This window comes from Neofelis nebulosa, chromosome 7 (genome assembly GCF_028018385.1).
Source record: "Neofelis nebulosa isolate mNeoNeb1 chromosome 7, mNeoNeb1.pri, whole genome shotgun sequence".
Taxonomy (NCBI): Eukaryota; Metazoa; Chordata; class Mammalia; order Carnivora; family Felidae; genus Neofelis; species Neofelis nebulosa.
In genome coordinates, this window is record NC_080788.1 from 106391113 (window position 1) to 106414959 (window position 23847).

General features: G+C 38.4%; 2 protein-coding genes across 5 annotated transcripts; one reads left to right on the forward strand and one right to left on the reverse strand.

Annotated features, from left to right (window-relative positions):
- Positions 1–340: 340 nt before the first annotated feature.
- Positions 341–8081, forward strand: TOMM20L (translocase of outer mitochondrial membrane 20 like). Its single transcript, XM_058739181.1, has 5 exons — positions 341–593; positions 724–767; positions 1647–1728; positions 6839–6981; positions 7906–8081. Exons 1-5 carry the CDS (start codon positions 458–460, stop codon positions 7957–7959), a joined length of 459 nt encoding a protein of 152 aa, XP_058595164.1. The 5' UTR covers positions 341–457; the 3' UTR covers positions 7960–8081.
- TIMM9 (translocase of inner mitochondrial membrane 9) lies at positions 8027–23636 on the reverse strand. Of its 4 annotated transcripts, none has more exons than XM_058739183.1 (6): positions 23437–23636; positions 20762–20850; positions 17781–17834; positions 9927–9991; positions 9454–9549; positions 8027–8549 (listed from the first exon to the last, which is right to left on the reverse strand). In XM_058739183.1, exons 4-6 carry the CDS (start codon positions 9963–9965, stop codon positions 8415–8417), a joined length of 270 nt encoding a protein of 89 aa, XP_058595166.1. In that variant the 5' UTR covers positions 9966–9991; positions 17781–17834; positions 20762–20850; positions 23437–23636; the 3' UTR covers positions 8027–8414. The 4 variants fall into 4 exon arrangements, with proteins under 4 accessions (XP_058595166.1, XP_058595167.1, XP_058595165.1 ...); XM_058739184.1 differs by lacking the exon at positions 17781–17834 and adding an exon at positions 18866–18978; XM_058739182.1 differs by lacking the exon at positions 17781–17834 and having other exon boundaries at positions 23437–23621.
- Between the last annotated feature and the right edge of the window lie 211 nt (positions 23637–23847).

Here is a 23847-nt window from a genome sequence, read left to right on the forward strand (position 1 = left end):
TCAGGTGCTCAGCGGGCAGCGCTGCGCGCTAGGAGTCGACCGAAGTGACTCAACTTCAATTCGCAGGTGAGGCAACAGGGGCCTGACGGAGGATCCAGTTCCAGCTACCCAGATTCCTGACACACTGTGATGTGCCTGAGTGGGTGTCGTCGGCACAGGGACGGGAGCGCGTTTGGGTAAGGGGTTCCGAATTTGGAGTGCGACAGACCTGGTTCCGACAGAGCTCGGCTACGCGGCGGCCGTGAGACCTCGCACGCTCGTCCTCTCGAGCCCCCGGTTTCCTCCTCGCTCGGCCCGCCGCGGCGCGAGGCGTCGACGCGCCGCTCCGCAAGCCTGCGGCCGGACGCCCAGGAAGCCCCGAGGCCGGGATGGGTGCCGCGCCGACGCCCCCTGGCGGACGGCTCCCCGCCCTCGCCGGCCCGCGCCCAACGCTCGGCTCCTGGAAGCCGGCGGCCGGATGCCCTGCGGCCGCACCGTCCTCTGCCTCCTGGCGGCTCTGGCTGCCTGTGGCGCCGTCGCCTTCCTCGGCTACTGTGTGTACTTCGACCGGAAGCGGCGTGGAGACCCCGCGTTCAGGCGCCGCCTGCGGGACAGTGAGTGCGACGGCTGCGGCGGTGGCGCGGCCGGGCGGGCGGCGAGCCGGCCCACGGGGTGAGGGCTTCGCGGGGCGCACGCGGGCGTCGGGATGGCTCCCGAGTGGCACGTGCCCGGTTGTGTTTGCAGAAAGAAGAGCCCAGCACCAGAAGGCTGAGGGACGGGGCGCCCAGGTGAAGTGCTTAGCGACGCCGAGGTGGCGTTATAGTGCGTAACCTCTCCGCCGTGCAGATTCTGGCTCGGCGTCAGGGTCCGAGTCTGGTCCATGAGCGGGCATTTCGGAGCGCCCTTCCGCCTGCCTGCCCGCGCCCGGCTTACATGCGGGCGTAGTTTTTAATTGCTTACGAAAGAAAAGGAAGGAAAGAAGAACCATTTGGGGTTATGACAAAGCTCATCCCGCTCTAAAAAGAGAATTCTTGGGGACAGCAAACATAAAACATAAAAAGTCTCCAGATAGACCAGACTGGAGCTGAAGTGACTGGCAGTAGAGTTGATAACTTTGGGTCAAGGATTGTCCACTGTACCTACCTTTAAAGACCAGCCCTGGGCTTGGTACCAGTGATGACGCCATCCTGCGATGCTGGTTACTTTCATGAACCAGGCTGACGCAAACCATAGCGTGCCTCTGAACACCACCACCCACTGCCCCGCCAACCACTCGTCGTGCTAATTGCCAAATCTACAAGCACTGTTAATACCCTAGGCAAGAAAACAAATTGCCACATGCGAAGCTATGTTTGCTGTAGTTAATTACACTAGGACTTCCGCTATGTGTACGTAGAAGCTAGGTCAAATATAGATGAAAGTTACTACAAGCATCTCAACTTAATTTCAATATGCCATGTATTTTTTTAATCACCTAAAATTGTTAACTCCATTTTGAGTTGTTTTAAATATTAAAAAGAACAACTATGTTTATCATACTTTGGATTTAGAGACTGGGTGCAAGATAGTTTTTTTTTTGTTTTTTTAGTAAAAATTAAATAATTTTGATCAGTAACCCTATACCTTACATTCATTACTCATGACTAAATATTTCGTGAATCTTTTAGGTATGGGATCCAGCAAAGAATGAAAAATTGCAAGAACTTTTTCTGCAAGAGGTACAAATGGGAGAACTTTGGTTATCCAGAGGTGAGAATATAGACATTTTTTTGTAAGCGGTTACTTTTGATAATATAGGTTCAAAAAATATTTGATTGGTATTTGTATGTCAAAAAACTTAACTAGCTAGCTGTGTTAACTAACTTGCTTTTTAGTTAAAGAGAAACTGCCCCAGCATTTTTGCTTAATTCTACTGTTCATGCCTACCATATTATACTGAGCATTCAGGTTGATGGTGCAGTCTAGGAAATGGGCAGATGGAGAAGCAAAGCCAAATACAGTTAACACATCATTTATCATCAGGTAAAATTCTAAGCAAATGAACTTTCCAAATTACTAAATGTTGTATGAATTAAAATTTTAAAAAGTTTGAACTGTTTTATAAAAATTTTTCCTGCATTTTGAAGAGTATTCTTAATAAAATAATTACTATTTTTTTAAGTTTATTTATTTGAAAGAGTGAGGGAGGGACAGAAAGAGAGGGAGACAGAGAATCCCAAGCCGACTCTGTGCTGTCAGCACAGAGCCGGACTTGGGGCTTGATCTCACAAATCCCAAGATCATGACCTGAGCCAAAATCAAGAGTTGGATGCTTAACCAACTAAGCCATCCAGGCACCCCAATAATTACTTAAAAAAATTTTTTTAAAACGTTTATTCGTTTTTGAGAGATGGAGAGAGACAGAGCTTGAGTGGGGAGGGGCAGGGAGAGAGGGAGACATAGAATCCAAAGCAGGCCCCAGGCTCTGAGCTGTCGGCACAGAGCCTGATGCGGGGCTTAGACCCACAGACCATGAGATCATGACCTGAGCTGAAGTCACATGCCCAACTGAGGCACCCAGGTGCCCTAATAATTACTTATTGTTGATGATAAATCATTGTAAATGACCATTTTTGTATGTTTAATATAGTGATGTATGTAGGGGCTACCTTGGACTTAATGGCCATGAACTGTATTTTGAATTATAATTTATCCCAACCTATTTCCACATAGATTTAAGAAGACTTCACAATATTGTCAGGTAAAATGATGGTAGATGATGTAAGTATTTTATAAATATTGTGTATAGTAATCATGTCTTTGTTCTGGTGCTAAACCCTGGGAAGGAAAGTAATTTGCTTTTAGGCTTCTTATGTAAGGGATGAATGATGTTGCTGGATAAATGAGCATTATACCCATTTATGTATCTTTCTTTCAAGTTTTGCAAATTTCCTCTCATCATAGTGCCTGTACCTATTTTGGCTCTTTTGATTGTCTTTTTTGAAAAAATTTTGTTTTTTACCTGCATTTAAGAGGTAGCATCCTCCAGAATTTATGAAAACAAAGTCAGGATCCTGGACAACAGGTAGCAATACTCATGATTTTTACTTTAATTCAATGGGTTAAGACCATGATAAAGGTTTTGAGAAATGAAAAAAATATTCAGAGTTATTGCATATTAATCATTATAATTTGAAATTTTAATATTCAATATTAGTCTTTTCTTTCAGGAAGTTTTATAAGTGGGCTAAAAATATCTTAAATATTAATGACAAAATTAATAGTTAGAACTGACTTAAATGATATAAACAGGAGTAATTTTTTTTATTCGTTGATTTTTGAGAGAGAGAAAGTGTGAGCAGGTGAGGGACAGAGAGAGAATCCCAAGCAGGCTCCACACTGTCAACACGGAGCCTGATGTGGGGCTTGAACCCACGAACCGTGAGATCATCATTATCTGAGCCAAAGTCAGACACTTAACTGACTGAGCCACCCAGCTACCCCTAAACAGGAATGGTTTTATACAAGGAAGTAAAGCATAAGTTTTAAGGACCTTCATTTGCACAGGGCTTTTTGAATATTCTAGGAGGAGTTCTACCAATTTTGTATTCATAATTTTATAATCTTTTTATTTCCTTTTTTTCTTTTTTATATTCTTTGTCTTGGGGCGCCTGGGTGGCTCAGTCAGTTAAGTGTCCGACTTCGGCTCAAGTCATGATCTCGTGGTCCATGAGTTCAAGCCCCGCGTGGGGCTCTGTGCTGACGGCTCAGAGCCTGGAGCCGGTTTCAGATTCCGTGTCTCCCTCTCTCTCTGACCCTCTCTGACCATTCATGCTCTGTCTCTCTCTGTCTCAAAAATAAATAAACGTTAAAAAAATAAAATAAAATTTTATATTCTTTGTCTTAAAAGGGCCCCCCAGGGGTACCTAGCTCCCTCATTCAGTAGAGCATGTGACTCTTGATCTCTGGGTCATGAGTTTGGACCCCACATTGGGGGTAGAGATTACTTAAAAAAATAAAATCTTTTAAAAGAAAAGCCCCCCCCCCCAATATATAAACTAGGGGCCTCACAAAATATGGATTAATTCCTAGATGTGGATACTGCTTGGACATAGGGGGAAATTAAAATAGAATCTTTGGGTTTTAACATTTTTTGAATTGGGATAGTGTGAATATGGAGAGAAAAGTAGGAATTATAAATTAAAAACAGTTACTTTATGACACATCGTTATTCACTTTATGTTTGAGAGTCTTCATGTCATAGAAGTGAATATGTTACAAATATTGAGATGATTAAAACAAAAATTGCAAACTTATGTTTTAAAAGTTTTACCTCTTAAGGATAACATATTTCTGTTAAATCCCTAAATTGGTTAGTTATTTAAGGGTTATTTATGTATGTCCCTATTTTACTTCTAATGGAGTTCTCATCTTGGTTGCTTACTTAAAATCCCACCAAACCCCAAACCAATTAAATAAAAATTTCTGGGGTGGGACTCAGGCATCAATATTTTTAAAACATCCCTAGGTTATTATAATACACTGAGGACCAGCATTCTAATACGATTTTTCACCTAGTTTTCTGTAATCTCTTCCATTTTCTCCACTTTCTTCTGCCACCACCCCCAATTTTCGTTTCTTCGCTGTCAGGTAGTATAGTCCTCATCATGGTTGTGTCCACATAGGACCACAGAGCCAATAATTTTGATTGAAATTTCTGATTAGCTGATTTGATTGAATTTATTGGTTGGTTGACTTAGTTGACCAAATTGATTTTGTGTCACATTAGCTCTATCAATTTGAGAGGAGGCACTATTATATCTTTTTCTTTAAAAGGTTCAATACGATCAAAGTATTTTGACTTAATGTGTCATGTCTATAAAGCTGTGATTTTATTAATTTAAAAATAAACCTTTCAGTGAAATACTAGTGCAGTATTCCATCTAAGAAATACCTTCTTTAAATGCCTACAAAGTTACTTAAAACCCAGCAATGAAAGTTTCTTAGGTTGAAAATGTAAAATTAGGTGTCTAGACACAAGACCTTTAACTCTTAAAACATGTAATATAGGCAAGGTTTGCTTTGTGTGTGAGTTAGGTCATGTTCTTCTGATGGTTTTTCAGTTTAAACTTCATACAAATCTGGGAACATTGTTTTCTGTCATGCACTTTTATCTTCAGATGACCAAGTATTTCAACCAACAAATGGAAAATCATGAAACACCTGAGAGGCAAGCACACTGTGTTCTCAAGGTTCAGAAAATTAGGTTCTATTACTAATTATGGCATTAAATAGTTCTGAAACTTTAAATCATTTCACTGATCTTTGCCTCAGTTTCTTAGAACGAAGTAGTGAGACTAAGTGTTTCCATGTTTTCACTCAAACAAATTCTATGATTGGGGTGCCTGGGTGGCTTAGTTGGTTAAGCATCTGACTCTTGATTTTAGCTCAGGTCATGATCCCACGATTCATGAGTTTGAGCCCCGTATCAGGCTTGGCGCTACTCAGAGCCTGCTTAGGATTCTCTCTCTCCCTCTCCTCCCCCACTCTCTCTCAAACATTAACAAAAAATTCTATGATTAACTTCCACATTACACAACTTTTCATTCTTATTTTACAGCCAGTCATCCTAAAACTCATTTTAAAACTACTTAGAAGTCAAAGTTCATAAATCTCTTTTCTTCCCCTATATATGTAATTCATGTTACCCTAAACCCTGTTTTAAACTCATTGATAATAGGATTTTTTTTTTTTTTAAATTTTTTTTTCAACATTTTTTATTTATTTTTGGGACAGAGAGAGACAGAGCATGAACGGGGGAGGGGCAGAGAGAGAGGGAGACACAGAATCGGAAACAGGCTCCAGGCTCCGAGCCATCAGCCCAGAGCCTGACGCGGGGCTCGAACTCACGGACCGCGAGATCGTGACCTGGCTGAAGTCGGACGCTTAACCGACTGCGCCACCCAGGCGCCCCTAGGATTTGTTTTTGAATTCTTATTTAGCCAGAACATCAGGTGTTTCATTTATATTTCATCAGTCACACATGTAGAGTTAAAGATAACCTATCTTCTATCAGTAACAGCGGACCACAACATTTAAAAAATACTCAACACCCCTTTCTCGCAAACCCACATTGCAGAACATGCAAAGTAAGAATGCACTTTTTTTTAAATATTATTTTTGAGAGTGAGTGTGAACGGGGCAGAGGCAGAGAGGGGGACAGAGAATCCAACGTGGCTGTGCACTGTCAGCACAGGGCCTGACACAGGGCTCCAACTCGCGAACCATAAGATCATGACTTCAGCCAAAGTCAGCCGCTTAACTGAGCCACCCAGACACTCCCAAGAGTGCACTTTTTAATAGTAATTTGGATCATAAGAGTATTCATCTTGCAGCTTGATCACAGTGAATCAAAAATTTTTAAATGTTTATTTTTTTTGAGAGAGACAGAGAGTGAGCAGGGGAGGGAGAGAGGAGACACAAAATCCGAAGCAGACTCATCTCTGAACTGTCAGCATAGAGCCTGACGCAGGGCTCAAACCCACAAACTGTGAGATCATGACCTGAATCAAAGTCAATGCTTAAGCGACTGAGCCACCCAGGCCCCTCTGATCACAGTGAATCTAATTGGCAGCTCAGCATTTGTCCCATTTATAGTCTTTACTCTTTTTGTTTGAGAGAGCATGAACCAGGGAGAATCAGAAAGAGTGGGAGAAGGGGAGAGAAAGACAGAAAGAGAATCCCAAGCAGGCTTGTTTATATAGTCTGTAGTTTGATATGCTTTTTTCATTTTAATACTTGGTGTTTTCTTGGTAATTTGTGGAAGGTATATTTTGAAGAACGTTAAAATTTTGCTTTAAACCTTATCAGTCTGTTTTAGGAGACCTTCGATTGGGGGTTGAACATCTCAGCAATGCCCTTTTAGTGTGTGGACAACCAGAGGAACTTCTGAAGGTTTTCAAACACACACTCCCTCCTAAGGTATTTGAGATGCTGTTGCACAAAATTCCCCTTATTTGCCAGGTGAGCACGTACTTAATTGTCTTTGCTAAATTAACCATATTAGGCTTGATTACATAAAAACAGCAGTTTGTGTGTGGATGGCCCAGGGTTTTAAATGAGTAAAATCTCCGAATTTTTGGTTGCTTTCTAGCCTTATGAGGGAAACAAGCATATTCTTTCATGTTTCTTTAACTATAATGAATTGTTTATTTTGTTGAGTCTCCTAGATGTTTCAACATTAAAGATAGCATTAATATTTTGTTTTTGTACTTTCAAAGACACAACAATTAGTGACTGCAATGTCAACAGAAGCCTGTGAAATAAATGGTATTGTTAGTTATATGATGTAATAGCTTCAAAATTAGGTGTAATATAGAAAATCTTAGTTTATCAAAGCAGAATACTTCTGGCTTCAAATAATATGACAAAACAGAAACCACTTTGATAATGTAAACATATAGGCTAATTATAATTAGTACTCTCTTAAGTGCAAGTTTAGATTGGTATCAAATGAAATCCATTCATAAGTCCATTTATTAGTAGGTATTAGTCTATGTACATTTTCCAAACTGCTTGGTATACTTATGCATCAACTAGAATTTTCCTGCAGATGTTTGGATTTGTTTTAGGGTTCCTTTAGCTCTAAGACACTACTATAACTTCGGTTCACTTTTTATTGCATTGATCACATGACATAGCTGAGAATACATTGTATATTGTTAGACTCTCAGCTTTTGGACAAAACACAAAACACAGTCTTCACTAGAGCATAACAGTCAACTCTTAAACATTCCCAAGGTAATCTCAGATGGGATGTTTCCTGAAGATATACGAAAATATGGCTAGGATAAGAATGTGTAATACCCATCCTGATGCAAGAAGGGAGGCAAGAAAAAGATTGTGCATTGAAATTATTAGCAAGTAACTATTTTATGTATTTACCAGCAATTTGAGACATACATGAATGAACAGGAATACTTGGAGGATGATCGTGATTGAAAAACATTTCAACGTATCCACAGTCCAGTCAGAATACTATGGTACTATATATAGTATAAACAACTGCTCAGTGATATTTCCATTTATTTTACTTTTAGTAATAAAAAATTTTTTCTATCTCATACATGATTGAACACATTATTTTGCTTTTAAAATTAACAGTCACAATTGAAGAAACAATGGTTTATTTATCTAATGAAGTTACCAAGCTGCTGAATCTTAAGGCCTCAACAAATGTTGCATCTTATTATTTTGATTGAACAATAAGACCTTCTATTTTGATTATTCATGGTAAATAGCAATTTTGTTTCTCTAGTTGTTTCCCACTTGCCAGACAGTCATGACAGTTTAACATGGTGGCTACTGCTTTCAGGGGATTCCATCAGATGAATCCTCATTTCCATCACAACAGCTGCTGGCAATGTTTCATCTAAAGTCCAGCCATCAGGACTCCTCTATCGTGGTTGGCCAAGGAGTCCTGCTTTGGCTGCCAGGGCTTCATTCTGCTGAATATGATATTCCTGAAATCTCATGGATATTCTTTGTGTCATTTTTAAATATTTCTGTAAGCAATGTTCTGAACAGGTGGTCTAGAAATAAAAAGAGAAGATCCAAGAGGCAACACAGAAATATTAATTTTTTTAAACAATGCATGTATTTTTACATAAACAACCAGTGGGTGTTTTTCTTTTCTTTGAATATATGAGAACTAAATGGTATTGAGTAGTGAGTGATCATAGCTTTCAATTGTTAATAGTTTCATCCATTTACAAAAATTAATATATACTGAATGCCTACTAGTTTGTAAGCACTAAAAACAACGGTAATGTCCCTGCCTTTTGCATATCTTATTCTGATTGTTAAAACATAGGCCCAGTAGTTTGTTACTTTTTAATGAAAAGCTCCATTCCCAATATTCTTAAATTTCAACACTTCTTTTTAACAAGATTATACTTAGCATTTTTCAAACTTTGTCATTTACTTAACAAGGACTTACTGATTGCTAGTTACATGTTCTTGGCATGAATGAATATCACTTTCAGCCAATATATAAATGTTTTGATGAGGGTATTAAAAGTTACGACTTCTGAGAGGATTACGTTTTCAGAGTCCACCTATGCAATATGAGCCACCAAATTTAAGCTCTGCTTTTTCCAAAATTAACCTGAATTCTCAGGGTCAAGTTTCTCTAGCCAGGCCATCTTGACTGAAAGCTAATTAGTAAGAATCTTTGCCATGGAACAATAATTTAGCAAGTCTCAGGCATCTTAGCTAAAAAAACCAAAATCTGCCATGGTACGGTAGGACTGTCATATTAAATTTGGGATCATTAAACTCAAGGCCATGGGTCTCGACTGCTTCAGTTCCTCTGAGCAATGGAACATAAAACCACATTCCTGTAATAACTAGGAACAAGTGAAATGGTGAGGGGGATCTCATTTCTATTGTTTATGACAAGTTTTCAGAGTTTTTAGTGGGCAGTGCTTTTCATACCTCTTCAGGTTTTACTTCTCTTGTTGTGAAGTCTTTAACGCAGTCCAAAAAGCAGGTTTCTGTAAGTTTATTGTAGGTTCCAAGAAATTCTTTAAACTACGAACAAATCAGAGCATTCTTTAATATTTGGTTTTTTAAAACAAAGATGTTTTGAAACTTTAATTACTGATGTTTTGTATTTGGGCAAAATACCCTGTTACACTTGAAATAAAAAATTCTTTCCTTCACTCAGGTGGGTATAGTATGACCTGTAGAGTATGATCTATAAAACATAGTCAAATTTTCTAGTTAAATATTTTTTTTTGCATTATCTGTCAAATTATCTGAAAAAAAAAAATGTTTCATATGATTTAAAATCCATTTTTGGAAATGAAATTTGAAGTTATTTTGTGAGATCACTGACTGACATGGTTGCACCCAGAAGTGCCTTAAATTTTTTGCAAAATTCTTTTTCATTAATTGTAATACCTTACCTGTTTTATCTGATCAGATTCTGGTATTTGTGCAGCCATATTCTTTTGATATGTTTATTAGTCACCTAATTTAAAAATTAAGGAAAAGTTAGTCTGTGAACAAATATTTTTTGGCTCACTGAAGAGTTAGGTATTAAAACAAATACAGGTTATTAAAAGAAATGAAACGAAGTTTACCTGAAATTATTCTTTATTTTATAAATTTCTAATGGGGTATGTAATTATATCCATCCTCCCAGGTCATTAATGGCAACAAGGAACGCTATAGTTTAGAATTAGATTTTTTTAATGCTGGCCGTGGGCCCCGGTTATCTAAATTTCGTTTTAAGACAGCTTGCTTTGCTACCTTGCAAAGTCACTTGCCACAGCCTCATTCCTAGTAGTTTTAAGGGAAACCAAGAGATCTCTGATGTCTTCTTCAAGTACATAACTATTCCACTGGTTCCTAATGTAACTCTGACCTAACATAACAACGATCCTTCTGTTATCTCTACATAAATACAAAGCTTCTATTAATTGTTCATAAGCACCATCCATTTATAAATCAACAACTGTAATGAAAGATACTCAGTTTTCTAAAAGACTTTAACGGAAGTACAGGAGTTGTACATTCTGTAATTCAAAAAGTGTAATCACAGAGACTTATTAGAAACTTTTGAACCTATGACACTTGTGATCTAACTTGGGGGCAACAGAGAAGTGAAGATAAGTCAAAAAAGCCTTTCTGAATTACTAGGATTTTCACATTGTTAAATGGAGAGCCCAGGCTCAGTTAATCCAGATATAACAACATATCCCATTACTTACTTGCTCTATTCTGGCTAGTTCTACAATAGATGAACATCTCATATGAAAGATTTATATGAAATAAAGCTTTTTTTTTTTAAAATTTTTTTTTTTCAACATTTTTTTTTTTTAATTTATTTTTGGGACAGAGAGAGACAGAGCATGAACGGGGGAGGGGCAGAGAGAGAGGGAGACACAGAATCGGAAACAGGCTCCAGGCTCCGAGCCATCAGCCCAGAGCCTGACGCGAGGCTCGAACTCACGGACCGCGAGATCGTGACCTGGCTGAAGTCGGACGCTTAACCGACTGCGCCACCCAGGCGCCCCGAAATAAAGCTTTTTAAAAGTAGAAATTAAACAGCATGAAAAGTGAAGAGTAAGCAAATACTAACCATGTATACTGTAAACTAACAGAACTTCTAGGCATTGTATTTAGCTTTGAGTTTTCTGATACTGAATGCAAACATGATAAACCAAAAATGTGTATCATTCTTATAGACTTGTCAATATCTAAAGTGGCTGTGAAAAGCAGGAAATTTTCATGAAGCTTATATGGGGATAAAACTAGGAAATTTCAGCACAGGACAAAGTGTACATTACTATCATGAAAAAAATTTTTCATTTTGATTAATTAATACAATCAGTAGTAATTCCATTGCAGCATTTCCAACCACGTATACACCTGCTCCTCTTTCGCATTTATTCTTTACTCCTCTTTTTTCCTTATCCTTAAGTTCATATTACTGACATTTTTTTCATATGCAAGGGAAAGTACTCATTCTTTTCTATCTGGTTTTTAAGATATTTATATTGTTTATTTTTGAGAAAGACAGAGTGTGAGTGGGGGAGGAGCAGAGAACAAGGGAGACACAGAATCTGAAACAGGCTCCAGGCTCTGATCTATTAGCACAGAGGCCAAAGTGGGGATCGAACTCAAGCAACAGGGGATCATGACCTGAGCTGAGGTCAGAAACGTAACCGACTGAGCCAGCCAGGTGCCCCTGCTCTTCTTTTTTTTAACATTTATTTTTGAGAGACAGAGACTGACAGAGCACGAGTGGGGAGGGCAGAGAGAGAAGGAGACAGAGAATCCGAAGCAGGCTCCAAGCTCTGAGCTGTCAGCACACAGCCCAGTGCGGGGCTTAAACCCACGAACCATGAGATCATGACCTGAGCCGAAGTTGGACGCTTAACTGACTGAGCCAACCAGGCGCCTGTCTACTCCAGATGTTCTAGCCTATAGTTTTCTTTGAAGTAATGATTCATAAAAAGTATAATTGTCTATACTTAAGAGAATCTTTGGCTTAGCAGTAACATGATATAGACCATCTTTGCTATTAAACCTCCTCTATATCCCTTACAAATAATGCAGTAGAGGTTTTAGGTTGGCCCAACATGAGGCAACTAGCGTTCCATAAACACCGAAAACGTTAACAAGAATGCTCTTTATTCCTATTTTATTTCACTTTGTAAACAACATACAGTTGACCCTTCAGCAATGTGTATGTTAGGGGCACCAACCCGACACACAGTCAAAAATCCGCATGTAACTTCTGACTCTCCCAAAACTTAACTACTGATTGGCTACTGTTGATTGGAAGCCTTACTGATAGCATAGCTACTTAAGACATGTTTTATATGTCATATGTATTATGTGTACTGTATTATTACAATAAAGTAATCTAAAGAAAATGTTAAATCATAAGGAAAAGACATTTATAGTACAGTACCGTAAAAAATCTGCATAAAAGTGGACCTGTGTAGTTCATACCTGTGTTGTTTTTCAGGGTCAACTGTATATGTTTTTACCACATAAACTACCTCAAAAATACCAACAGTTACCGCAGGTCACAATTTTTTAGGTGTTACTGTGTTGTTATAAAAAACCACTAACCAAAGAGACAGAGGATTCTATAAGTATGTCATACAATGCAGTTTAGGACTAGTGCTTCTGGGAAGATGGAGTGAGAGATGTGCTTTTCCCAATTCCTCTCACTAAATACAACTAAAAGCCCTGGACATTAAATATAAGACAAACCTGAGACTAAAAGGTGGAGAGAAGAAAGTGTATTGGCCAGGACCCTTGGGAACTGAGAAACAAAACAGTGGTGAATTCTCTTTTTTGCAAAGAGTTAGAGCTGAAGAAGCCAGCAGTCAGCAGATGCCAATGGGCACAAAGCCCTCCATGCCCCCAAAGCTGGTCCTCTCTAGCCAAAGGGCCAGGAAAGGGGAAGCCTATAAGACAGAAAACTTAAAAAAAAAATTTTTTTTGAACGTTTATTTATTTTTGAGAGACAGAAAGCATGGTGGGGGAGAGGCAGACAGCGAGGGAGACACAGAATCTGAAGCAGGCTCCAGGCTCTGAGCTGTCAGCACAGAGCCTGATGCAGGGCTCAAACCCACAAACTGTGAGATCATCATGACCCAAGCTGAAGTTGGATTCTTAAGGTGCCCCAAGACAGAAAACTTTTAAACGATAATAGCTATACTCCAGGCAAACAAAAAAATTGTGGCCTGCATCCCCAACCCACCCCCTCCCCTCCCCCCACCTCCAATCAACTTAAGCCAAAGCTGGGAGCCTAGACTTCCACCCTCCCTAGGCTGTAATAAGGCATTCCAACCCCTACACTTCAGAGAAGGGAGATTAGGAAGCAAGGACTTCTTTCCTTCCTGGGCATTAATGAGGGCCCTTCACCCCCAACAGGTGTCAGTGGAAACCACATGAGGAGTGGGGACATCTACCTCAATTGGCAGTAATGAGGTATCCTTCTCCCTCCTCTCCAGGTGGTAACAAAGGAGGCCTCTTTGAGATTCAAGACTAGCTTTACTGTCATATGGTAATTAGTCCACATTCTCTCCTCTGGTGTCAGTGGAGACAGTGGGAGCAGTAATGAGACATGCTAGTCCCTCTAAGCCAGAGTGATACCAATGGAGGCCTACTAGAGAGCCCTAACTCCTACAGTTGCCCTGGCAGTAATGAGGAGCACACCAGCCCCCACACACCTTAAGTGACAGAGTGAGAAACCTGGACTTCTACTCTACACCTAGCAGTACCTGCCCCCACTTCCGCTAATGGAGTAGTGTCAAAAGGAGCCAGCTAGAAGAGAAAGTTTAAACAAGATCTGGAGCCTCATAATACAATATGTAAAATGTCCAGGTTACAATAAAAATTCACTCATCATACCAAGAACTAAGAAAATCTCAAACTGAATGAAAAAAGACAGTTAATATATATCCAACCCTGAGATGACAGATTTAGAATTATCTGACAAAGATTTTAAAACTATTATAAAAAACACATCAATGAGCAATTATGAATATGCTTGAAACAAACATTAGAAGAACCCAATGAAAATTTCAAGAGGTGAAAAATAAAATAACCAAAATAAACTGAACAGATAGATTCAAGAAGCGAATGAATGCAAAGAGCATAATCGCAAAGAAGTCTACATCAGGATGTCACAGCCAAACTTCTAAAAACTAAAGATAAAAATTTTTGAAAGCAGCAAGTGAAAAAGTGACATTTCACCTGCAGGGGAAAACAATTAGGATGACATCAGTCAATCTAGAAATCTGTATCTAGCAAAAATATACCTCAGGACTGAAGGGGAAATCAAGACATTCTCAAATGAAAGAAACTAAAATTTGTTGCCAGCTGACCTACCCTAAAAGAAGGATTAAAGTTCTAAACAGAAAGGAAATGATAAGAGGAGACCTGGAACATCAAAAAGAAGGGAAAAAACAGTAATAACAAATGTGAGTAAGTACAATACACTTTCCTTCTCTTCTTGAGTTTCCTAAATTGTGTTTTTTACATTTGAAGCTAAAATTATAAGACTGTCAAATGTGGTTCTAAATGTATATTATAAATGGTGAAGGTAAAAGGAGGTAAAGTTTCTGCACTTTACTGAAACTTGTGTTGACACATTAGACTGTGATAAGCTATGTATATATCATGTAGTACCTAGAGCAATCACTAAAAAAGATACATAGGGAGACACACTCAAAAATACTATAGATAAATCAAAATGAAATTCCAAAATATACTCAAGTTATCCACAGAAAGGCAAGAAAAACAGAAAACAAAAAATAAAACAGCAACTTTAAGCCCTAATAAACAATTACATTAAATATAAGCAATAATCAATTAAAAGAGATTGGTAGAATGGATTAAAAAACATGACTAACTATATGTTATCTATCAGAAGCTTACTTCAAATATGATTGAAAATAAAAAGGATGAAAAAAGATCTGTCAAGCAAACGATCAAAAGAAAATAGTGCATATGTTAATATCAGACAAAGTAGGTGTCAGAGCAAAGGAAATTACAAGACAGAAAGGGATGTTCAGGATTAATCTACCAAGAAAACACAGCAGTTTGCACCAAACAAGAGAGTTGCACAATGTACAGAGTGAAAACTAATAGAACTGAAAGGAAACAGATCTAGTTGGGGACTTCAATATCCCTCTCTCAACAATTAATAGAACTGGACAGAAATTTTACAAGGATATAGAAAAACAACACCATCAACCAACAGGAATCAGTCAACATTTATAGAACATTTTACCCAACACCAAAGGATACATATTTTTATCAAGAGCCATGAAACACAGACCAGGACCACATTCCTGAAACCACAGAAAACATTCTGGACCACAAAAGCAGCCTCAACAAATTTTAAAAGAATTGAAATCACACAGAATGTGTTCTCTGACCACAAAAGAATCAAACTAGAAATTAGTAACAAAAAGAAAATCTCCAAACATTTGAAAAAAATACTTTTTTTAAAAGTTTATTTATTTTTGAGCAGGGTGGGGCAGGGAGAGAATCCCAAGCAGGCTCCATGCTGTCAGCACAGAGCCAAATGCGGGGCTCTATCTCACGAATTGTGAGATCACGACCTGAGCTGAAATCAAGAGTCGGACGCTCAACTGACTGAGCCACCAGGTGCACCTGGAAAATAAACTGCTTCTAAACAATATATGGGTCAAAAGGGAAGTCTCAGAGAAATTTTTTAAAAATTACTGAACTGAATGAAACTGAAAACAAAACATATCAAAATTTGTGGCACACAGCTAAATCAGCCACGAGGAAAACTGGCACCTAAAGGCATTCACTAGAGAATAGTAAAGGTCTCATATCAATAATCTAAACTTTCACTTCAAGCACCTAGAAAAAGAAAAGCAAAATAATGAAGAGCAGAAATTAATGCAAACAAGTGCAACAGATAATAAAGAAACAACGAGCTGGTTCTCTGAACAAATATTATAACAAACCTCTAGCAAGGCTAATAAAAAATCACATTATCATTATAAGGAATGAAATTGGATATATTACCATAGGCCATGCAGACATCAAAAGGGTAACAGCACTACAAACAACTCCATATACAGAAATCTAACAACCTTGGGAATGCAAGCTGGTGCAGCCACTCTGGAAAACGGCATGGAGGTCCCTCAAAAACTAAAAATAGAACTACCCTACGACCCACCAATTGCACTACTAGGCATTTATCCAAGGGATACAGGTATGCTGTTTTGAAGGGACACATGCACCCCCATGCTTATAGCAGCACTATCAACAACAGCCGAAGTATGGAAAAAGCCCAAATGTCCATCGATGGATGAACGGATAAAGAAGATGTGGTGTACATATACAATGGAGTATTACTCGGCAATCAGAAAGAATGAAATCATGCCATTTGCAACTACGTGGATGGAACTGAGGGTATTATGCTAAGTGAAATTAGTCAAAGAAAGACAAAAATCATATGACTTCACTCATATGAGGACTTTAAGAGATAAAACATGAACGTAAGGGAAGGGAAACAAAAATAATATAAAAACAGGGAGGGGGACAAAACAGAAGAGACTCATAAATAGGGAGAACAAACTGAGGGTTACTGGAGGAGTTGGAGGGGGGGATGGCTAAACGGGTAAGGGGCACTAAGGGGGAATCTACTCCTGAAATCATTGTTGCACTATATGCTAACTAATTTGGATGTAAATTAAAAAAAATTAAAAAAAAAAAAAAAAGAAATCTAACAACTTATTTATGAACTTGTATTATCCTGATATCAGAACCAAAGACCGTACATAAAATTACAGTAAAATATCCTCATCAAATAGACATAAAAGTATGTGACAAAATAATAACAAATGTAATTCAGCAATATATGAAAGAATTATTCACCTTGAATAAGTGGGTTTACTCTAGACATACAAGGCTGCTTCAGGATTTAGAGAAAAATCATTAGATCATATCAATTGATGCAGAAATACCATTTGACAAATTCAACACCCATTCATGATTAAAAAAAACTTTGAAAAATAAGAAAAGAGAACTTCTTCAACTTCATAATGAGTATCTACAAAAAACTATAAGTAACAGTGAAAGGCTAAATATTCTCCCCTAAGATTGTGAGCAAGGCATGAGATCTGCTCTTACTACTCTTAATATACTGCTGGAAGTTCTACCCAGTGCAGTAAAGCAAGAAAAGAAAATAAAACATACCGATGGTAAAGGAAGAAAATAAATTGTTTCTCTTTGCAGATGAGATAATTGTGCACATAGAAAATCCCAAGGGATCTACAAAGAAACTCTTAAAACTATCTCTATATACTTGCGATGAATATGCCGACAATTAAAAGTATAATACCATTAACAGTCACTCAAGAAAAATTTAGCAGTGGGGTGCCTGGGTGCCTCAGTCAGTTAAGCATCCGACTATAGCTCAAGTCATGATCTCACTGTTTATGAGTTGCAAGCCCTGCAACCAGCTTACTGCTGTCAGTGCAGCACCTGCTTTGGATCCTCTGCTTCCTCTCCATCTGCCCCTCCCCTGCTCATGCTCATGTGCTCTTCTCTCTCTAAACTAAATAAATAAACATTAAGAAAAAAAAAAAAACCCTTAAAAAATTTAGGGGTAAATCTAACAAAGCATGTATAGCACTTGTATGCTGGAAAATATAAAATGCTGATGAAAAAGAATCAAAGACCTAAATAAATGGAGGAACATATTGTATTCATGGATTGGAAGATTCAACATAGTAAGGATGTCCATTTACCCAGAATTAATATACAGGCTTAATGTAATTCCTATCAGGTCCCAGTGAAATTTCCTGTAAATACAGACAAGTTTATTTTAAAATTTATATTGCCAAAGGGATTAAAATAGTAAAACAAATAAAAAAAACGAGTAAAATGGGAGGAGGTCTACTTGATTCTAAGACTTATAGAGTTATGGTAATCAGTATAGTGTGCTATGAGTGGAGAGGTAGACATAGTTCAGTGAAACAGAACAGAGAACCCAGAATTAGGGTTACATAAATATGCCCAACTAATTTTTAGTAAAGGTGCAAAAGCAATTAAGTGAAGGATAGCCTTTTCAACAAATGGTGCTAGAGCAATTATATATCCATAGGAAAAAATTTAGCCTCGAAATCTCTCACTTATGTGTGAGTTATATAAAAATTAACTCAAGATGGATCAGGAACTTAATAAAACATAAATTATTAAAATTTATAGTGACAACACCAAATTCTGGTGAGTATGTGGAAAAACTGGATCACTCACTCAGTGGTAATGTAAAACTGTAATGTCACTGCAGTGGACAGTTTGGCAGTATTTTCGAAAATTAAACATGCAACTACCAAATGACCCAGTAATTGTATTCTTTGGCATTTATCACAGAGAAATGAAAACTTACATTCACACAAAAACCTTTACATGAATAGCTATGGAAACTTTATTTGTAACAGTCAAAAACTGGAAACCATCCAGATGTTCTTCAGTAAGTGAATGGTTAAATTGGTACACCAATGCCATGGAATAACTCAGCAATAAAAAGGAATGAGTTTTTTCTTCAGACTTAAATTCTAGTAAATATAGGCTATAATACTGTTTTCAGTAGAATTTAGTGATTCATCACTTACATGTAACACCCAGTGCTCATCACAACAGCTGTACTCCTTAATGCCCAACCCCCACTTGGCCTATCCTCCCACCCAACACCCCTCCAGCAACCTTAAGTTTGTTCTCTATAGTTAGGAGTCTATTAAGATTTCCCTATTTTTTTCCCCCCTTCCCCTATGTTTACCTGGTTTCTTAAATCCACATAAGTGAAATCATACGGTATTTGTCTTTCTCTGACTTCAGTTAGCAAAATTCACTCTAGGTCCATCCATGTCGTTCCAATTGGCAAGATTTCAAAAAAGGAATGAGTTATTGATGCACACAAATTGGAGGAATCTCCAAAGAATGATGCTGAGTGAAAAAAACCAATCCCAAAATGTTATATGCTGTATGATAACCCTGGTCTCTGCATGACTGGTACTGGTAATTGGTCATCTTGTAATTCAAGTGAGGATCAATGTTATATATAGAACATTCATGAAATGACAAACTTACAGAAATAGAGAATATATTAGTGGTTGCCAGGGGTTAAGGCGGGGACAGGGGTAGGAGGGAATTAAGTATTGCTATAAAAAGATGAAGTAAGAGACTTCTATAATGGAAATGTTCTGTATCTTGACTGTATCATCAATATCCGGGGTGTGATATTGTATGTGATATTTTGTAACACGTTACTATTGTGGAAAAGTGGGTAAAGGGCACAAGGGAACTCTGCATTTTCCCCTATAATTGCATGTGAATCTACAATAATTTCAAAATAAAAAGTTTAATATAAAAAAAAAAAGGTTGCTCAGCTGTCTAATCCTTGCCAAAGAGCAAGATGCAGTGTGCAGTGTAGTGTTAGCAAATGTCCAGAACTAAATTTCTTTTGGCTTCTCACTCAGAAAACAGCTTGAAATGATCCAAGAACTGGTAAAATAACTTTTGTGAAAATAGGTGTTAAAGGAAACCACTGTTTTACGAGAACTTTAAAAAATACAAGAGCAATAAAATATGCATTATGGAGCTTGGTTTACCAACAGGCCTCTAGCTGAAATGACAAAAGGACATCAATAAGACTGAGCCTTCTGAATTGCTGAATTGTACAGTAAACTCACTGTACAAGACATTGATGTTTCTACACACAGAAAACAAAAACAGATGATTTCCTTACTTATAAAAACCTTAGAAATTTGCATGTTTGCAGATTGTGATGTCAAAATCCAGTTCTTTTTCCTACTCCTATCCTTTTATTTCTTCAGGTTAAAATTCATATATAATCACTTTTTAACTAGAGTTAAGAGAGGCAGGTCTGAAATATTCAAATGTTAAGTTTCAGAGACTGGTAACACTGTGCTGATTCTACCCCACTTGCCCCTTAGTATATATACAACTCATGGTGGCAAATGATGGTTGTTATTGGGAAGTCTTTACCAATGTGTAGATGAGGAATGCTCCAAATGTTCTTGGTGTGAATTTTATTTAAAAATTATTTTCTTGGTATTATTTGTAATACACAGTCATTAACAGTATATATCTCTTTAAATAAAGTTTATCATATTATGAGTAATCTATTTCTTGAGAATTTGGAAAAGAAATAGTTCCACTACTCAATTCCCAGATCTACAACTGAACCCAAGAGCTAACAGTTGGTTTTCTCAAGTCTGCCTAAATCTCCAAAGCTCGTCTCTGTCTGTCGTCACGGATATACTTAATTACAGGCATTTGCTCCTAGAAAATATTGGAGATGACGGAGTGAATGATTTTCACATTTACTTGCTAGTCTGGTGTCTTCTATGTCTTGGAGCATTCTGTTTTCCAGTTATTTAACCCTAAATCATGCTGATTAACAAAGTCCAACAGCCACACACACCACCTGATGATGAAAACAGGTAGAAATAATGGGGTTGCCCTTTGATTTAGTCCTAATTTTCAGCTATTACAGCAAATGTTAGTTATTGTAGAGGCAACTATTCAATCAGAGGTTACCTTATGGTTATATCTCTGAAACCTAGAGAGAGAAGGAATGGATGAGTTCTAGAATCTCTGGCTTAGGTCTTGGGAATGATCACAATACTGTTGTTTTTGTGTCAAAATATATAATAAAACCAGGGAACTTAAGAATAAAGAGATTTTATCAGTCATCAATTCAAACCTTTTCTGATGCATGAGTTTCCTTTTTGTTCTGGAAAATTAGTTGTCCAACCTTTGCTTGAATGTCTCCAATGAAGCCTGATTTCTTACCTGAAAAATGAGGGGATTACAGTATGACTGCTGAGGCCCCTTCAAGCTCTGTTTGATGAATTGTAAGCTTCTGACGGCTAAATTATTTTCAATAAGTGAAATTAGTTTCCTCAATCTATTCTGAGGTTATAATTCCTTGGCAGATGTATTATGAGATGTATTAAAAATACTTAAGATCCTTATCTTCCCAGGTAGTATGTTTAGGTAAACACAAGACAAACAATTCCCAGAAAATTTTGAATATTAAAAAAACAAACAAAAAAACCCCCCAACTAACCAGGATTTAACAGGGGAGATGCAATTTCTTTTTTGGAACCCTATACAGATTTGTACCAGTTCTGGAGCCAAATTTCTACTTCTGTTCAAACTTAGTTTGCAGTAAGTTATTCTACTGATGTCCTTGTCCTCGGCCATTGCCACAATACCTGACCCTGGTCTCTGCATGACTGGTACTGGTAATTGGTAATCTTGTAATTCAAGTGAGGATCAAGAATGGATGATAAAACTACTGGGTGATAGTTGGAGAACAGGATATATCCATGGTCTCAAAGTATCTCCACAAGTTACTTTTCATCAAAGAAAAATGGTCCCTTTATATGGCAAAGATCTGGCAGTCACCACCATAACCAGTAAAGACACATATCAGCTGTGTGGTATTCTTGCCAAAAATGTTTGATCTGATTCTGATCATGAGGGAGTAATTAGGAAAATCCACAATGTGGGACAATTTGTAAGACACCTAGACTAGTCTTTTCAAAAAGTTAAAGCCGTAAAGAAAGTAATAGAAGGCTGCTGTAGATTAAGTGACTAAAGAGTCATGACAACTAAGCGATGTGTGAACTTCGGACCTTGAATCAAAAAAAATATTTGAGTTAAAAATAAAGACATTTTTGGGATAATTGGAGAAATCTGAATATGTTACCTTATTAGGTGTGATAATCTTATTGTGGCTATGTAACAGATTGTTCTTTTTTTCTTATTTTTGAGACAGAGACAGAGAGACAGACAGACTGTAAGTGGGGGAGGGGCAGAGAGAGGGGGAGACAGGGGATCTAAAGCCAGCCAGCCGTGTGCTGACAGCAGAGCCCAGAGAGCCCAAGGGGGTACTTGAACCCACAAACTGTGAGATCAGGACCTGAGGGGAAGTTGGAAGTCAGAGGCTTAACCCACTGAGCCACCCAGGCACCCCTGGGTGTTCTTAAGAGACTTAAGTCCTTAAGACTGTTCTTAAGGAGATACATGGTGAAGAAATTAGGGTTAAAGGTCATCATGTCTGAAGCTTACTTACAAACAAACCAGCAAAAAAGGTGTATCTACTTACATAGGTATGTATGGAGCTAGGAGAGTGGGAAACCAGAAGCAAGTAAAGATGTTAACAAAACAAAAGAAATGAAAGAAAACAATCTTGTGAGCCATGTTTTTTGTTTCCGGGCTGTCGGTGTCTTTGATAGGTCAGATGTCTAAATTGAATTGAACTAACTTGTCTGATGAGTATAAAACAGGACTCTGCCACATCTGAGCAGGTTTAGGAAGTTATGTCCGATTAACTGGCAACCCTAACTCAACTTATTATTAAGCAGAGCAAAAATTACTTTTGAAAGATTATTGCTTTTGGGTTTAAAGCATGGCTTCCTGGCCTGAAACATAAGCCCATGAGTTAGACTAGATGGGGGCAAGACTACTTGGGTTTCAGGTCTGATACAAAAGGGTTTGTAAGATCCAAATCAAATCATTTATCCAAGACATTTTAATAAGTTTCTATGCCTATGGTCACACCTTGTAGACTGCAGGGGAAAGGTCACTTTTTAATATTTAAGCTTCACCTAGAAAATAAGGGAATTAAGTCATCTTCAAAGTCTCTGACACTGTCAATCTTTTAATTCACCTACATTAAAACAAATTGTGGACAAACAGGTACCTTAGAGCCCATTTATGAAGAGAGAAATGTAACTGAAATAAATAATTACAGAAACTTCTTAAGAATAATTAAAAGGTTCTCCAAAGCTGAGCCCTTAAGGTCCCCTTTAATCCTAGGGATTTTTCTATGAAAGTAGACAGCGGAGATGTAAAAATAAAGAAACTCTGCTATTTAGCTTTTACAGATTACACTTCTTGCTTTGATTAATCGCTTTAAAAACCTTTAGTAATGCGTAAAAGGAAACGTCTAAATAGTGCGTTCTCAAAAATTAGCAAATCAGATAAGGGATGTTTGTCCATGGTATTCTGTCTGTAGAGAAGATTTTTCAGTTAAAAAGAGGGTCTCTTGCCTGTCAGCTCAAGGTCACTGCGTGGATGCTTTACAATCTAACTCACTGTTCCAAAACAAGACACTGACTCCCCAAACCCGGGCTGGAGGAGGCTCAGGGCCTCAAATTCCGACCCTCACCCCGGTAGCACGAGAAGGTCCCCGGGAAGGTCCCAAACCTGCTCTGGGGACGCAGTCTCCGCAACCCTCCCCCCTCCTCCCCACAGTCCCAAGTACACGCGGAGGCCTCCTCCAGAGACCCCTTCCACCTTTCCGGAGCGTAGTCTCCCGCCCCCCGCCTGGGAACCCGGGATTCTAAGGGCAGAGAAAAGAGACCATACTTAAGCACAGGCTCTCGCATCCGACACCAGTGCGAGGGTGGGGGGCTGCGCTGCCAGTCCAGTCTAGGGGCGGAGGGTCTGGGTCAGGGCGGGCGCCGCAGCCGCTGGATGGAAGAGAACACGTGGGAGAGGCGATGTCAAATAGCCCTTAGACTTTTCGACGCGGATTCGTTATAACGCAGGAACTCTAGAGGGAAAGCCGCTATCCCCAGTGAATTCTAAAATCCTTTGGTGATTAAGTTTTGTAGTTGTATGCTTTGTCAGTGCTCTCTTTTCCTGACTTCCAGGCCAACAATAACCCGAATCAGTCGAAAGTTTTTGTAAAACTTACTTACTTAATCCCGCGTCCCTAACGGTCTCCAGGAGCTACACTGTAAACAGTCCCTAAGCAACAGGAGTGGTATTTCCAAC